Source organism: Ranitomeya variabilis, chromosome 6 (assembly GCF_051348905.1).
Source record: "Ranitomeya variabilis isolate aRanVar5 chromosome 6, aRanVar5.hap1, whole genome shotgun sequence".
In the NCBI taxonomy this organism is placed as follows: Eukaryota; Metazoa; Chordata; class Amphibia; order Anura; family Dendrobatidae; genus Ranitomeya; species Ranitomeya variabilis.
The window spans coordinates 494,377,304-494,394,209 of record NC_135237.1 but is presented as its reverse complement, the minus strand read 5'-3'; the positions used below and the strand labels follow the sequence as shown (position 1 = coordinate 494,394,209).

At 42.9% G+C, this 16,906-nt stretch overlaps 1 protein-coding gene across 5 annotated transcripts in view; it reads right to left on the bottom strand.

The window, feature by feature from the left end:
- Window positions 1–16,906, bottom strand: part of RALYL (RALY RNA binding protein like) — an 869,832-nt gene that overhangs the window by 176,276 nt on the left and 676,650 nt on the right. For all 5 annotated transcript variants that reach the window (XM_077270743.1, XM_077270742.1, XM_077270744.1 and 2 more), the window contains one exon: window positions 6,533–6,608. In XM_077270743.1, the coding sequence (XP_077126858.1) occupies window positions 6,533–6,608 (76 nt within the window). The remainder of the gene's footprint in view (window positions 1–6,532; window positions 6,609–16,906) is intronic.

Here is a 16,906-nt window from a genome sequence, read left to right as displayed (position 1 = left end):
CACAGAATCTGAAGTGCAGTCCAGGTTTGTGGAAAGTGCTCTGTAAACTCATTTTTGGTGAGGAAACCAAGTATCTGCAGCGGAGTCTCAACATCATCAGGGAGCACATTCCGAATGTGCCAGAGTTCATCAGAAAGTTCAGCACCATTTATGTCAGACTTATTGCCATAAGTCAGAGACTTCTGCAGTTCTACACTATGTGCCAACAAGTCTTCCCGTGATTCATGGCTCTTTATATCGTACAAAAAGCCCCATTTTTTATTATGAATACTGAGTTGCTGGAAACGCTCCTCCATTGAATTTAAAGCAGTATCCACCAACACATTGAAGAACTCAACCTTAAATTTCTGCTTTGCATCCACAATTGGTTCATCCCGTCCTTCATAGCTAAAAGTGGGTTTTTTAATTCTAACACGTGAGGTACTCTTAAATATGGGGTCCACACCATTTTCCTCTGCTATATTCTTTGCTCTTTGGAAAGAGCCTTCAAAACCATTCTCCCTGAATTTCTTAAGAAAATCATGGGTTTTTTCAATCATGTCTGCTGCTGTGATGAGGTTGGCGGTCTGGTTTTGCAAAGCTTTGCTCACAATATTGATTTGAAATAATATGTCATACCACACAATTAAGGACACCATGAATTTAAAATTAAGGATATGTTGGGACAACTCTAGAGCATCATCTTTTGTTTTTGGCTCTGTACTGCTGTCTTCAGAAAGGGCAAATAATGCCTCCTGTATACCTGCTAGATTTTGGATCAGTGGTTTGAGGCAGTTTATCCGGCATTCCCATCTTGTGGTACATAGAGGTTTTACAGTAAGACCTGATACATGGTCTGTCAAAACCTTCCATCTCTTGGCTGACCCAGCAAAAATAGTATATACACGCTGAATAATTCCAAACAGGGTTATAGAATCTATGTTAGATTCTGCTGCATCTCCAACCACTAAATTGAGGCTGTGGCATCCACATGGTACAAAAAACGCCCTTGGATTTTTTTTAGTATGTTGGCTTGAACACCATTATTTTTGCCTGCCATATTGGCACCATTGTCATAGCCCTGGCCACGACAGTCATCAATATCTAGCTCTTTGCTAATTAGGAAATTAAGAATAATATCTGATAATCCTCTACCAGTTGTGTCTGTTACAGCAACATATCCAAGAAAATGTTCCCTGATCTGGCATAACCCAAGTTTAACATCAATAAAACGGATGGTAAAAGACATCTGCTCTTGATGGGCTAGATCAGTTGTACAATCAAGAATTAAGGAATAATACTTTGCCTTTTTGCATCTTTCAAGAATTTCACTAATAACCTTTTTGGCCATCAAATTAATTATTTCATTTTGAATAGTTTTACTACAGTAGTGGTCAGATGTCTCCTTTGACTTGACTCGTCGCAGATGTTCTGCCATTACAAAGTCATAATTTCCTAATAACTGTACTATAGCAAGAAAATTTCCATTATTTGCGGTGTATAGACGATCAGAAGATCCTCGAAATGCCAAGTTCCGTTCAGCCAACAACTGAGTAATACGCATGAGTCTTTCCAGTACGTTTCTCCAGTGCTGCTGCTCTTTCTGTATTCTGCTCTGTAACTGATGGTCAATTGTTTTTTTGTTTTTCATGCGAAGCTGAACTTCTATCCACTTTGTTTCTGCTGAGTAATGGTTAATGGAAGTTTCATGGGCCTTTAACATCTGACTCATATGGCTCCAATCCTGTGATCCATCCAATGCAAGTGCCGTACGGGATCTTCTATCAAACAGTTTGCAACAAAAGCAAAATACTTTGTTCAAACTTTTGGAGTACACCAACCACTTTCTTGCTCGTTTCACGCCATTGTCCAAAATTCTAGAGTAAAAGTCCTCTGAAAAATGTCGATTCCTCTCATCTCTCTTAAATTCTATATTTTTAAGTTGCACAGGGCCTGCTTCTACGATTAGATCAATTGATGAAGAATTTAATGTAGGCCAAAGTGCAGGATCTGAGTCAATGATTGCAGAAATTTCACTGCTTTCAGCCTCATCAATGCCCTCCACATGCTGGCATGTGTTATCCCCTTCTGATGTGAGGGCTGGTGTGGTAGACTGATCTTGTTCTACTGCAACCTCATAAACGTCTGCTATGGTAGACTCTTGGTCAACTTCGCTGATCCTAATTTTCAATGACGTTGATGGTTCCCCTGGCTCCAATGGGATTGTATCCATACCACTCCTTATTTCACATTCTTGCTGTGGAATATCTGATGTTGATTCCTCAGCAGTGCTCGGTACATTGGTGCCACCATGTTCAGAAGATTTTTCGAACAGTCTTTTTAAAGACCCTGCTTGCTTTTGATTTGCCTGTTCTGCTAAGGCCTTTCGCTTTCTGTTCTGTGCACCAGATGCTTTCTTAGGGCTCATCTTGCCTGACAAATGTTATTCTTCCCTGAAAAGGTTAGGTGTGGACCAAAAGTCTTATTAGTGCAGTCCACATGTTACTATAACCATCTATCTGCTCATTTAAACCTAAGGTGGCAGAGGTGAGCAGGTGATAAGTAACTAGAAACAAGTAAGCCACTGTACACTGCACAAAGTCTGGGAAGAGTGGGAGGGGGAGAAAGGAGAAGGAGAAGGATGGATGAATACATTTAGCAGAGAGGAGCGGGAGGAAGTGAGAGTAGGGTGGCTCCTGAGCAATGCACCTAACCCCCAATTGCCCCCCCGGTTGCCATGGTTAGGTTAGGCACCATAGGGCTATTTTAGCCCCTTCTGCCCTGGACATAGTAGTATGTTACATGGTAGACCCATAGGACGCCTGAAAATCAGGCTAAACACCCTTTTGTGTTCCTAGAGCCATATGCAGTGGCGTACACACCATAGATGCGACGGATGCGGAAGCACCCAGGCCCGTGGCTTGGGGGGGCCCAGTGCCGCCCGCCCGCATCCATGGTGTGTCCTTTTTTTTTATTTATGCCACAAGCACAGTGCCCAGCCACACAATGGGCCCCACAGCAAAAGGGTCACAGCAATGGTGCCCAGCCACAGTGTCCGGACCCAGTCACAGTGACCGTGCTTGTGGCTGGGCCCCATTGCTGTCGCTGGGCCCTTTTCTTGCGGCTGGTCCCCTTTTTTTGTGGCTGGGCCCCATTGCTGCTGTTGGGCCCCGTGCTTGCTGCTGGGCCCCATTGCTGTGGCTAGGCCCCACCACAAGCACAGTGCCCAGCCACAGCAACAGGGCCCAGCCACACAATGGGCCCCACAGCAAAAGGGTCACAGCAATGGTGCCCAGCCACAGTGTCCGGACCCAGTCACAGCGACCATGCTTGCGGATGGGCCCCTTGCTTGCGGCAACACATAATACGTTTCCAAAATAAAGCTGCACCCCAACCCCCCGCCCCCCCCACACATAATACGTTTGCAAAATAAAGCAGCACCCCAACCCCACCCCGCCCCCCCCCCCACACACACACTGAAAAAAATAAGGCTGCACCCCAACCCCACCCCCCCCACACACACCAAAAAATAAGGCTGCACCCCAACCCCCCCCCCCACACGCACACTGCAAAAAAGCAAGCTGCACCCCAACCCCCCCCCCCCCCGGGGCGACCGCCAGCATAGTGGAGGCCATGTGAGGTGGTTATTACTCACGCTTTGCTTGGCTGAGTAACAGTTGGCTCCTCAGGTCCACCTCTGCTCTGCTCTTCAGTGCCGGGAAGAGAGCGGCGGGGCACGAGCGGGGACGTGTGGCGTAATCATGTCACACGCTGTGCAGCCGTTCTCTCCCGCCGGGGACAGCAGAAGGCGGAACTAAAGTTCCTCTGCGTGCTGTCCCTGCCCAGCGGGGAGAACGGCTTGCGCGTGTGACATTACGTCACACGCAGAGAGCCGAGCGACAGGGCGGGCGGCACTGGGCAGGAGCAGGCGAGCAGCAGATACAGATAGCGCAAATGGCGCGGCGGGGGGCGCCACAAGAGGTGCGGGCGCCCTCAGGCCATTAAGCGTCTACATTGTGATGTAATGTGACATTAATCTGCTGAGCTCAAATGCGCCCCTTGTATGCTAACGAGCCTTGGCGCCCTGTGCGGCCGCACAGGTCGCACAGGGCAAAGGCCGGCCCTGGTTACCCCATACAGTCACACACAGCTCCTCTGTCCTCACATATAGGTAATTGCCCCTCACACACACAGTTGCCCCCGTACAGTCACATATAGGTAATTGCCCCTCACACACACAGTTGCCCCGTACAGTCACATATAGGTAATTGCCCCTCACACACAGTTGCCTCCGTACAGTCACATATAGGTAATTGCCCCTCACACACACAGTTGCCCCCGTACAGTCACATATAGGTAATTGCCCCTCACACACAGTTGCCCCCGTACAGTCACATATAGGTAATTGCCCCTCACACACAGTTGCCCCCATACAGTCACATATAGGTAATTGCCCCTCACACACAGTTGCCCCCGTACAGTCACATATAGGTAATTGCCCCTCACACACAGTTGCCCCCGTACAGTCACATATAGGTAATTGCCCCTCACACACAGTTGCCCCCGTACAGTCACATATAGGTAATTGCCCCACACACACAGTTGCCCCCGTACAGTCACATATAGGTAATTGCCCCTCACACACAGTTGCCCCCGTACAGTCACACACATCCGCTGCCCTCCCTGCTGCCCCCTCACACAGTTGTCAGAACTTGCCGCCGCCGTCGCTGCTGCTCCTCATCCTCCGGTGCTTACCTGGAGCCGGGGTCTGTGCCGGGGCTGCTGCGGGCTCCCTGCTGGACCTGGTGATGGAGTAGAGCGCCAGCTCCCTGCCTGTCGTGCTCTGCCGGTGGCTGCCGGTGCGGTCGGTGCTGTCGCTGCTGCTCTCTCCGCTTCTATGGCTTTTATGTGGCGCTCTCCTTTGTTGTGATCCCGGCTCCTACCACTGCGCCGCACGACAGAGGGGGCGGCTCCTTCCTCCGGGCTCCACTGCCTGCACGGGGCGGCGGCGGGAGCTTCCGCGGTGCTGGTGCCGGCAGCTGCCCCCGGAGGAGGCTGCACCTGGGGCTCCGGCGCTGGTCACAAGCCCCTGTACACCGCTGTGCACACGGGGGGCTCACAGCACACCGGGCTGCACGGAGGACGACCCTGACAGCGACCACCTCCGGGGAGCGCGGCTGAGCTCAAATCTGCTGAGCTCAAATGCGCCCCTTGTATGCTAACGAGCCTTGGCGCCCTGTGCGGCCGCACAGGTCGCACAGGGCAAAGGCCGGCCCTGCCCAACAATAATGGGTGTCTAACATCACAAAATTCTCAGCACTGGGGCACACAGTGATCCAACATTTTTAACGAATCTGAATTGATAAGTTGCAATTTTGGGACAACCATAACTATAATAAAAGCTAGCTTTCAAAAAGTTACCCTGAATCAGGGATGAGAATCATGCCTGTGGCCATAAGAATGCATTCCAGAAAATTAAATGGTACGTTTTTGGAGTAGGTCACTGATACTGGAGTGTAGCTCATTTCAAGGAAGTATTCATTCTCATGTCGCCACTTTCAGATGGATTTTTTTTAGCTAATTGTGCACCCAAGAAATCTTTTTAATCTGCATTAGGGTATGTGCACATTATTTCAGGCAGATTGTACCTGGAAAAGATCTCGATAAGGCAGGTGCATACGACCGGACCGTATGTTTTCTCATCCAAGAAAATTGAGTCGATTATGCAAGTCACACTATGATCAGATTCTCTTGGATGAGGAGAAGGTGGAGAAAACATTTTCTCCATCTTCTCTATTGTGGGAGGTCCTGGAAACCAAACTGCACTCAAATGTCATCTGAGTACAATTATATGGTTTCTTCGCACTCACTGACTTGCATAGCCAAGAGCAATTTGAATATTAGATCAATCTCGGACATGCTGCAATTTTTTCACCGGCTCTGTCCGTGGAAAAAATCGGGCATGTGTGTGCTCCCATAGCATAACGTAAATACCATGCAATGTTACTGTTGGATTGCACTCAATCTGATAATAGGGTCATGTGCACGAGCTCTAAATCTTAAAATTAATGAGCATGTACACAGCAATGTCAAAATGACTTGCTGTGCCTGTGTTCCATCTTTTTAACCTTTTTACCTGCTCCGGGCTTCGATAGTCGTGAAGTGTCTAAAAGACGTTCAGGCTGCTTATGCTTGAAAGCCGCCACTATTTCAAAGCCCACCGGCAGCAAAGCTACAGTAAAACAAGTAAGAAGATAAAGAAGACTCTTCAAGAAAAACACTCCGGGCGTTTTCCTCAATCATCTTCTGCTTCAAAAACTATTTGGGGGTCTCTACATCTGTAAGATACTGTGTGCACATACCATTAGTCTTTATATGCTTGAGTTCAGTTGTGTATTTTACACTTGGGTTCAGAATCCTATTAATATACAAGTATGAACCAAGAACTTGAGAATTGTTAATAAGTATCATCACGCCACTCATCCTTTTTTACAAGTTTTTACATAAATCTACAGAGTAGAGCAAAAGTTGGGAATAAATAACACAATCCTACCTGTATAAAGAGGAAATTGGCCTCTTACTTCCCAGTTTTGGTCTATAAGGTTTCGGTTCTCCGGCCATGTTGATGTCTGTAAGAAATTTTTAAAAAGTGTTATTAGATCATCTAAAACATTTATTGTAAAGTACACCCAAACTTGAGTTTCTTATGAATCATAGTCCTGTTTGGATAGAAACTCCTAGTTTGGGGCAACAGTATAGTTTAGGGATAGTTGATCTAAATTTCTCATGAAACTTATAGGCTTGCAGGAACAATATTAATTCTACATTCGGCCATAGAATTAACAGAGCTCTCTGCCATCTTGGAGGTATGACTAAATTTAAATGACTTTCAACAATGCAGGTGCCTAGAAATCTGTACTAGAAACACATTATGGAATCTTTTAGTATGCAATTAGTGACTCGTTTGTAATTATCTTGTCTGAAATGATACCTCGAGCTAAATTGTTTTTGTTTTCTCAACACGAAACACTCAATTTTACAAGATAAAAACCTAATGAAAGGTTCCCTTTAAGGAGAAAGAGTTGTAGGTAATAATTTTTTTCTTCACTGGTAGATACTTAAGTTGACATTATACTGGATGTTTCATGTTACCAAAACAATTTTAGTCGTAAGAGACAATTCCTCTAAAATTTTTGAAAAGTCACTCAAGTATTGTATTTAGGAGCCTTTCTCATGAGTAGTTGACCTGAAATTGGCAAAATTTTCTCTGCTTTTGTCTTGAATTTGTTCTCTACCAGTTGCTGTAAATGCGCCTTTTTCACCCAAGATTCAGATCTTTAGAAACAGAAAAAATTGTCAAGTATTCTGATTTTCTATCATCTTAATATCAAGATTACTTTTACAACCAAAGGAAATGATAATCACCTAATTATTTTTTTATGGAACACAGTTTAGACATAGCCCATGTTAGCGTCTAGTGTGCCCTGCTGTTCCATGCATGGCTTCATCTTGAAGGTCATATTTAATTACCTCATAGTTTGGCACATAAGTTTTAGTTCAAGATAGAAATATCAATGTTTAGAGCGCCAAGGCTCAGGTGTGACTACAAATTTTGCAACCCCTATAGCTATGCATTTGAAGGGGCATGTAAAGTCAAAAGTAATTAGTTGTGGAGGTTCATTTAATGCATATGCATTACATTCCAAAACAACCATAGCTAAGCCTCCAGACATTAGCTAAAGGAAATCTGTCAGTAGTATAAGCCGTCAATATGGGCATATAGGTTATAGGAAGCTAAATAAAATTCCAGAGAAATCCATGTTTTTCTTATATGTAAGTGAGCTTTCCAGACTGCGGGCTGGCTATAGATCTGTATGAGAATCTGCCTCCAGATATTATTATAAATAGGGAGAGTAACTAACACAGAACAGTAAAACTGAACTTTGTGATCTTTGTCTTCTTGCAAACACATTTGCTGCAGTTCTCACAGCTCTGCTGTATTGTATCAATATTGCAACCCTGCCTGCCTATGAGATGGAAGCTGAGAGGAACCTGCAGATGTGTCAGGTATAATCACACACAGCTCTGCAGTGAGGTCAGGAGAGCAGAGAGCGACCATCATGCATCTGCATTTTGGGGTACATGGAATTGTTATTTATCACTTTTTAGTTCCTTTTTTTTGCAGGGCAGAATAAACATGAACAAAAACTCTGGCATTGCTTTTATTTTTTTATTTTTACAGTATTCATCCTGAAGGACAAAAAGTTAAATTATTTTTCATTGTCTTTGAAAACACAGCAACACCACATTTTCGTGATTTTGTTTTATTTTCACAAAATAAATCATATTTGTTTAAACTGGGATTTTTTTGCCACTTAAAAACATTACTATTATTTTTTTTACATTATTTATCAGTCTCAGGATAATACAGGTGACTTCTTATAGCTCACTCCTAGCTGCCTATAGGAATTTTGCCTCCCACAGCTCTGTTATGCTACTGCTGTATGCTGCTGTATGCTGGAACCATGTTAATACTCTTTCGATCTTTGCACTCAGGCTGTGTAAGATATCAGTTGCTACAGAACTTGTTCTAAAATTTGCTATCCATGGATTTTTTGTAGGTGAACATACTTCCCACTTGTGACCTATAATGTAGACAATAGTGCAACTCTGTGCCCGCTGCTGAGGAGAAATAAATATTGACTGCTCTCCACATCCATGGGAGTGGAGAGCAGTGAATATTTATTTCTCTTTAATAGCGGACATGCTGTTAACCACAGCCACCTGCTTCCTGTAGCTGCCATTCTCTGAAGTGTGTCCACTACTTGAGAGAATGAATATTCACTGCTATCCACTCCCATGGGCATGGAGGGCAGTGAATATTCATTGATCTTTAATTGCGGGCACAGAAGTCGCAGCAGCCGGCTTCCTGCAGCTTCCAGGCTATTATGTGTGCCCGCTATTAAAGATAATGAATATTCATTGCTCTCCACGTCCAAGGGAATGGAGCGCAGTGAATATTTATACCCTTAAGTAGTGTATACACATGATCGCATGACGGCTGCAGCAAACACTGTGCCCGCTACTAAAGAAGATCAATATTTATTGTTCCACATGCCCATAATCCCAGCATGGGGAGCAGTGAGTATTCTGGAAGCTGTCCTCTGCAGCACATGAAGTGACACCATGCACTGCTTACAAGCTGAAAGCTGCTGGCAACAACATGATACTGCGAGGGAGCGCAGGGAAGGTAAGTAAAATGGTTTATTTTTGTAATTTTTTTTGATGGAGCCATGCACACCAGAATAGGGATGAGAGGGCCAATCATAGCAGGATAGGGATGAGGAGGCCATGTATGCCAGGATAGAGATGAGAAGGTCATGCATAGCAGGATAGGGATGAGGGGGCCATGCATACCAGGATAAGGATGAGGCGGCTATGTAGCTCAGAATGGGGATGAGAGGACCATGCATACCAGGATAGGGATGAGAGGACCACATATAGCAAGATGGGGATGAGGGGGCCATGCATACCAGGATGGGGATGAGAGGACCAAAGATACCAGGTTTGGGATGAGAGGGCCATGTATACTACGATAGGGATTTGGGGGCCATGCATACCAGGATGGGAATGAGGGGACCATGCATATTAGGATGGGGATGAGGGGGCCATTCATACAAGGATGGGAATGAGGGGACCATATATACCAGGATGGGGATGAGGGGGCCATATATGTACAGATAGTGGATAGTAGTACAGAATTGACCACATTTTTTTCTTCAATTTTTTTCTATTTTCCTCCTCTAAAACTTAGGTGCGTCTTATGGTCTGGTGCATCTTATAGTCTGAAAAATATGGTAGATTTCTGAAGTCTCACGCAGAAGCCGCTTAATTATCTTTGCAGATTCGAAGGAGTTTCACATCTCCAGCATGTCAATTCTTTCAGCGTTTTTGCAGTGTTTCACACCCATTCAAATGAGCAGGGGGAATAAAAAGCATAAAACAAAACAAAAGCAAAAATGTAAGTATTTTAGGTAGCATTTTTCCTGCCAACACTCCAGTATTACAGCAGATTTTTCTGCTGCGAATACAGAATGTGTGCACATTATAAGTAAAGTGGTCGTATTATTGCATGCACTTTACATATAACTATACCTTAGGGTTCCTTCAGTAAACCACGCAGCCGGGAGTTGAGAGCGACATCTGGCTTCTGCAGCGGCCGCGGCTGGGGACTTCATTTCTAGGTGAAGCACTTACAGAAAGCACTTAATGGATTATATACAGTAACTAAATATTTTATGGGATGGAGGCTAATGTACAATACATCTGATTAGACCTTCAGTTGTGGGAAGAATAACTAAAACCATAAACCTTTTCATAAACATTTATTCATAACCAATGATTTTATATCAGGCCTAATTTGTATAATCTTTTATTGAGTTTATTCATATGCAATATATTGAGAGGATATTAAGTGCTATGATGCCTTTGAAAGAAAACGTATTCAATTGTTATCTAAGAGGGGATCAGGAGACTCTTCTTCAAAGCACCATGGAATAGATTGTACAGCAATCACTCATCTAAAGCAAGCAGAACAAAAACCTATTTACATAAGCCACAGGCAAGATACATTATAGCATGAGACATATAAATAAATAATGCACGATGGATTTTGCATTGCGTGGGATTTATTTTATGTCTCAGCCTAGTTCAGACCTTCTATCAGTGAGTTACACCGCTTTACTTCCACACCGTGGTGTGAAAAATTCAATACTTGCGATTCCTATCATCTTACTGGAAATGCAGAGCATTCACATTTGTATTAGTTTCCCGTCTTTCTTGGATAATCTGTTCTACCAGTTCCACCAACAAACGGATCTATTCAGGGCGAAGCTAAGCAGCTTATGTATATTTTCCAAACAATAAAAGACCTTGTTTGATTAACGGTGGAAGGACAACTCTGCAAACTTTTCCTTGCCCGTTAGATTTATCCTACTTATTACATTTAAAAGAACATTCCAGCAATACACTGGGAAAACAATCTGAATTCTTTACCATGTGACATCCAAAAATAATATGGTGAAAAAAGTTTTAAAAAATTAAGTTACAATTATTTTAAGAATATTTAGGAACAAAAACACCCAAACAGCACTATGTGAACACAACATTTGCACTGTACAAGGCAGAGCTCGTATCATGGTAAGGGAGGTCTGTAGGTCCCATAAAATAGAGCCATAATGGCTATATGTGCCATCACATGGTGCTTTCAGTTAGCACCGTATTAATGAGACATTACCATATCAAAACACTGGTGCAAAACTGTATTATTTTTTGGTAGTGTAAATTTAACAATCTAATAATTTGACAAATGTATTACTCTGGATAGATTTGGCGCATCTTTATAGGGGTTGTCCAATACTAGGAAAACCCCTTCTTAAACTAAATGCACTGATAAAATAATAAAACATATACTGACCTTCCGTTCCGATGCCATTCCAGCAGTGTCAGCACTTGTGGTCCCAGGGCTGTGATGCAGTAGAGTTACACATGATGTCCAGAGCCCAATCAGCGCTGGCGTCACTGTCTCCGCCTTCGCACAAACTGAACATGAAGAGGAAGTCTAGGCTGCAGCTGATTTCTGACTTCCTCTTCGTGTTCATTGTCTTGTGTCACAACACCGCATCACAGCCCCGAGGAGATCGAGTGCTGACACTGCGGGAACAGCGCCGCCATAGGAGGTGAGAGTAGGCTTTGTTATTTTATTGGGAGCGAACATTTAGTTTATGAAGGGAGAACTAGTAGTGGACTAGAAGTGGACAACCCCTAGTCTACATTTATACCACCCATTAGCTGGTTTACTTTATGTCAGATAAGCGCCCTGCAATTTTGGTAAATCAGATGTATGAGGATCTGTGAATGTTTAGCTTGCAAAACAGAAAACTGAGAGGAGACTTTATAGCTGTCTTCAAATATCTCAAAGGTTCTCACACTGTAAAGGGATCAGCTTTATTCTCATTTTCACATGGAAACACAAAAAGCAATGGTATAAAACTTAAAGGGAGGAGACATTACTGTAGATATTTGAAATTTTTCTTTTGACAGTGAGGGTGATCAATGAGCAATGGAACAGGCTGCCACAAGAGGTGGTGAATTCTCCTGCAATGGAAGTCTTCAAACAGAGGCTGAACAGACATCTGTCTTGGATGATTTAGTGACTCCTCTGCTGCATTGAGCAGGGGGTTAGACCAGGTGACCCAGGAGGTCCCTACCAACTCTACCATTCTATGATTCTATGATACATGGTGTTGCATCACAAGCCACCCCCTTTTACTGTGAAGGCATAAGCTAGACAACACTCCATTGCTAAAAATATATATAAAGGAGTCAAACACATAAACAATAATAATAAATGCAGTGCAAGGCACATCAAACTTTTTTTGTGCAAACAAAGGTAGAATTCTGCTGTCTTTAACTCTATCTTAATGTTTCTCATAAGGAATATCTCAGTAAGACAGCATCTGGTGGAGCACAGTACACTTCTACATTTGCTGACTTTGTACTGGGGAACATCATGTCATACTGTAAGTCTTTGAAATAAGGAAAACAACTGTGCCCACTAAATTGTTAAATGCCAATCCAAAGTGTTAAAAAAGAGGGCAAGAAGACCACTGAGCCACCTTAAAATGAGGTCAAGATTGAAAAGTGTTTCACATGACACTCCTATTAGATGGACAGGGAGAAAGTATAGGGTATTGTATGATAAAGCTAGTTTCAAAAGTGGTTATGGTGCAATGAGAGATATTTAGAAAGGACAATTTAGGTGCGTGACCAACCCATTAAGAATGATGTTTCGTACCCCAGTCTTAATGATGGGCATGCAGGAAGAACATGCATGTAATTAATTAAGAGGCACACGCCATTTAATAAATTAGGTGCAATTTATCAGTGGCGTGCACATCCATGCACCTCCCCAGAAATGTCACTCCGGTCTGGAGTAAAATTTATGATATAAGGAGCAACGCCACTTTCCCCAAATCCCCCAATTTGGTGGAGATGCCTGAAACTGGTGTGAAATTATCAGAAATTGCTACAACTTTGTGTTGCACAAAAATTCTGCGATATTCAAAGGTTTTTTTTTAAGCATCATGATGAATGGTGGTGAAAATTTATGTAAACAACAGACTTAATTAAAATAGGTTTCCAGTTGAGTCAGGAGCGTCCAATTAAAGTAAAATGCATCAAATATTCTCCTGTACAGCACCATGGAATTAATGGTGCTATATAAAGAAATAATAATAATAATATTTATTCCAGGACAGCGCATTTTGTGAATGGTGTGTTCTCTTCTCAGTAGCTGATAACCTGATGAAAAGAACATACAAATCTGGACATTTTTGTCTCAACTGGCAGCATAACTTACTCAAGTTTGTTGTTTACAAACATCATAGCAGCATTCGGCTGATTTGAGCAGCGCATTATCGGATGTTTAATTTTGACGCACTGCTCAAAGTCAACTAAACACTGCAGCCAATCATAGGCTGCATCAGCCCAGCGGCTAGAGGAACGGTGACATCACCGCTTCCTGCCTATGTGTAGACAATGAAAGGACCTATGTTGGATCCAGGTGAGTGTCGGTAGGTGAGTATAACTAATTTTTTTTTTACTTATTACATCCCTTAGGGAAAGTTTTATTTTAAGCACAGATTAGATATTAGGTGTAAAACATGTATTTTTCACATAAAATGATTAGATTATCCATCTCTAAATACGTACTTTTGTGTCAATGTTTTTGAAAATTAAGAACATGGCATATCTTCCAGAGAACATTGCTCTAAGTAAAACCACTGACATAAGGAAAAGGAAACAAGAAATAGTAAGGATTTATCCTTCGAAAATGAGGACAGTCTTATTAAATTCAGCAAAACATGTTTCCAAGGAGGTAGTAGATTAGGAGCACTCACATCACGCTACAAGACTTGAACTCTGATCTAGCGGCAAAACCTCTTGGAAATGAAAAAACAGTTAATGCATGTTTTCTGGAATCAATCTTAAGCAACAAGCAATGAAAAGGAAATGGATTCAGCTTTATCTTTGGGTAGATTATTCCTATGTTAAAAATATGGAACACGGTTACTCTGTGGTTTCCCCAAAGTGATGAAAATAAAAGATATCTTTACTACTATACAATAGAAGATGGTATATTTGCTTTGTAACCTGTACAAATTGGATAGTTCCTCAGTTGTTATCTCTGCTGAGAACTGTGACCAAGCGATGATATCTAACTAGGGCAATATCAACATGGAGCTTATATTTCCTCCCTTCCTACCTGAATTTAGTTTCTTCATTTCTGTACTACCAAGACTCCTAGACAGGAATGCCAAGTGTCTTGGGGTTAAATTTGACTCAGATCTTTCCTTTACGCTTTATATCCAATTACCTGCTAGTGTGACTCACACCGTAAAAACATCTCCAAAATCTGCCCTTCTCTTACCTTCGAAACTGCAAAAACTCTTACTGTCCCCACTCTGATTCTTTTTCATCTTGAATTCTGCAAATCTCCTATCTATTCTGAATGCGGCTAACATTTCTGTCCAGCCACTACACTGGTGCCTCCTCCTTGCGCCAGTCAATGCATTGGTTGCTCATCCTCTTTAGAACAAAATAAACACTTAGCACACTCATCCATAAAACTGTCAACACTTTTGCACCACCCTATATCTCCTCCCTAAACTTTGCCTTCTAACATACCTGTTCTCTCTGTTCTGCTAAAGATCTAAAACTAACAGCCTCCATAATCTGTACCTCCACTTTGATCCCCACGACTTTTCTCAAGCTGCACCAGTTCTCAGGAAAGCACTACCCCGGACAATCAGGTTAATACCAATATCCATAGTTTTAAACATACCCAAAAATACAAATACATCTTTTGAGGCAGGTCTATCACAACACCTCACTAATTTTCATACATTCTTTGTTCCTACATTTCCCTTACAATCTGGTCAATGTAATCACCAATTACATACACTCCACATACCCAGCAGTACTTCATATCTACATTTACAGATACTGAAGTGTGACTGTTTCACTCAGCTTCAAAATGATTAAATACTCTTAATTATCTAAAAATATAAAAACGTAAGACACCTCAATGCTCTACATTGTCACATTAAATTTTCTCGATGCCTCCCTGTATAATTTCTCTTCACCTTGAGAAAATGCACTAGTCTATGTTTCCATAATAAGTATTTGAGTTTTTGGTGTTGCCGATTTTCTGTACCTATTAAGTAAATTAGGTGACTTGCGTTTTTTTTTGCCTTTTTTGAGTGCATTTTTTACATGGCGCTATATAGCATTTTTGATGCTGCGGTTTTTTGCCTCTTTTTGGTATGTCATGCGTTAAATAAAGCTGCTTTGTTTTTTATACCACTTGGTATTTGGCTTTATTAATACAGTCCTGTGCGGATTTAGAACTACCTATCACTCTGTATGGCTGGGTGTCATGATCTCTGCAGGCAGAGATCATAGCAAGCCTATAGAGGGACAAGCTCTCGGAAGATGGAACTATACTGACCATGAACTAAGCCTGCCGCGCAACTAGAAATAGCCAGGTAGCATTTCCTATTTATCGCTAGATGCCCAGCTCTGGCCTAAGACCTAAATAGCTAGCAGAGGGAAATATAAGACCTGGCTCACCTCTAGAGAAATATTCCAAAGAAGACAGTAGCCCCCCACATATAATGACGGTGAGTTCAGATGAAACTACAAACGCAGCAGGAAAATAGTCTTAGCAAATTTGAGGTCCGCTTACTAGATAGCAGAAGACAGATAGTATACTTTCATGGTCAGCAGAAAAACACTAACAAAACACCATCCAGAGATTACCTTAAACTCTGGCATTAACTCATAACGCCAGAGTAGCAATCCCTGATCAACGAGAGCTTTCCAGACACAGTAACAAAACTTCAGCTGTGAACTGGAACAAATAGGCAAAACAAAACATGGACAAAAGTCCAACTTATCTAGTAGTTGTCTAGAAGCAGGAACAAGCACTGAGAGGCATCAGATAACATTGTTGACCGGCAAGAAACCACCAGAGAAATGAGCTTAAATAGCGACACCCACTACTGATGGAACCAGGTGAAACAGGAAAGAGGATGACAAGTCCAATTCCACAAGCGGCCACCGGGGGAGCCCAGAATCCAAATTCACAACAGTACCCCCCCCTCAAGGAGGGGGCACCGAACCCTCACCAGATCCACCAGGGCGACCAGGATGAGCCCTATGGAAGGCACGAACAAGATCAGAAGCATGAACATCAGATGCATTGACCCAAGAATTATCCTCCTGGCCGTAACCCTTCCAGTTGACCAGATACTGGAGTTTCCGTCTGGAAACACGAGAGTCCAAAATTTTCTCCACAACGTACTCCAACTCACCCTCAACCAACACCGGAGCAGGAGGCTCAACTGAAGGTACAACAGGTACCTCATACCTGCGCAATAACGACCGATGAAAAACGTTATGAATGGAAAAGGACGCAGGGAGGTCCAAACGGAAAGAAACAGGATTAAGAATCTCCAATATTCTATAAGGGCCGATGAACCGAGGTTTAAACTTAGGAGAAGAGACCCTCATAGGGACAAAACGAGAAGACAACCACACTAAATCTCCAACACAAAGCCGAGAACCAACACGACGATGACGGTTGGCAAAACGCTGAGTCTTCTCCTGGGACAACTTCAAATTGTCCATAACCTGCCCCCAGATGTGATGCAATCTCTCCACCACCGCATCCACTCCAGGACAATCCGAGGATTCCACCTGACCGGAGGAAAATCGAGGGTGAAACCCCGAATTACAGAAAAACGGGGACACCAAGGTGGAAGAACTGGCCCGATTATTGAGGGCGAACTCTGCCAATGGCAAA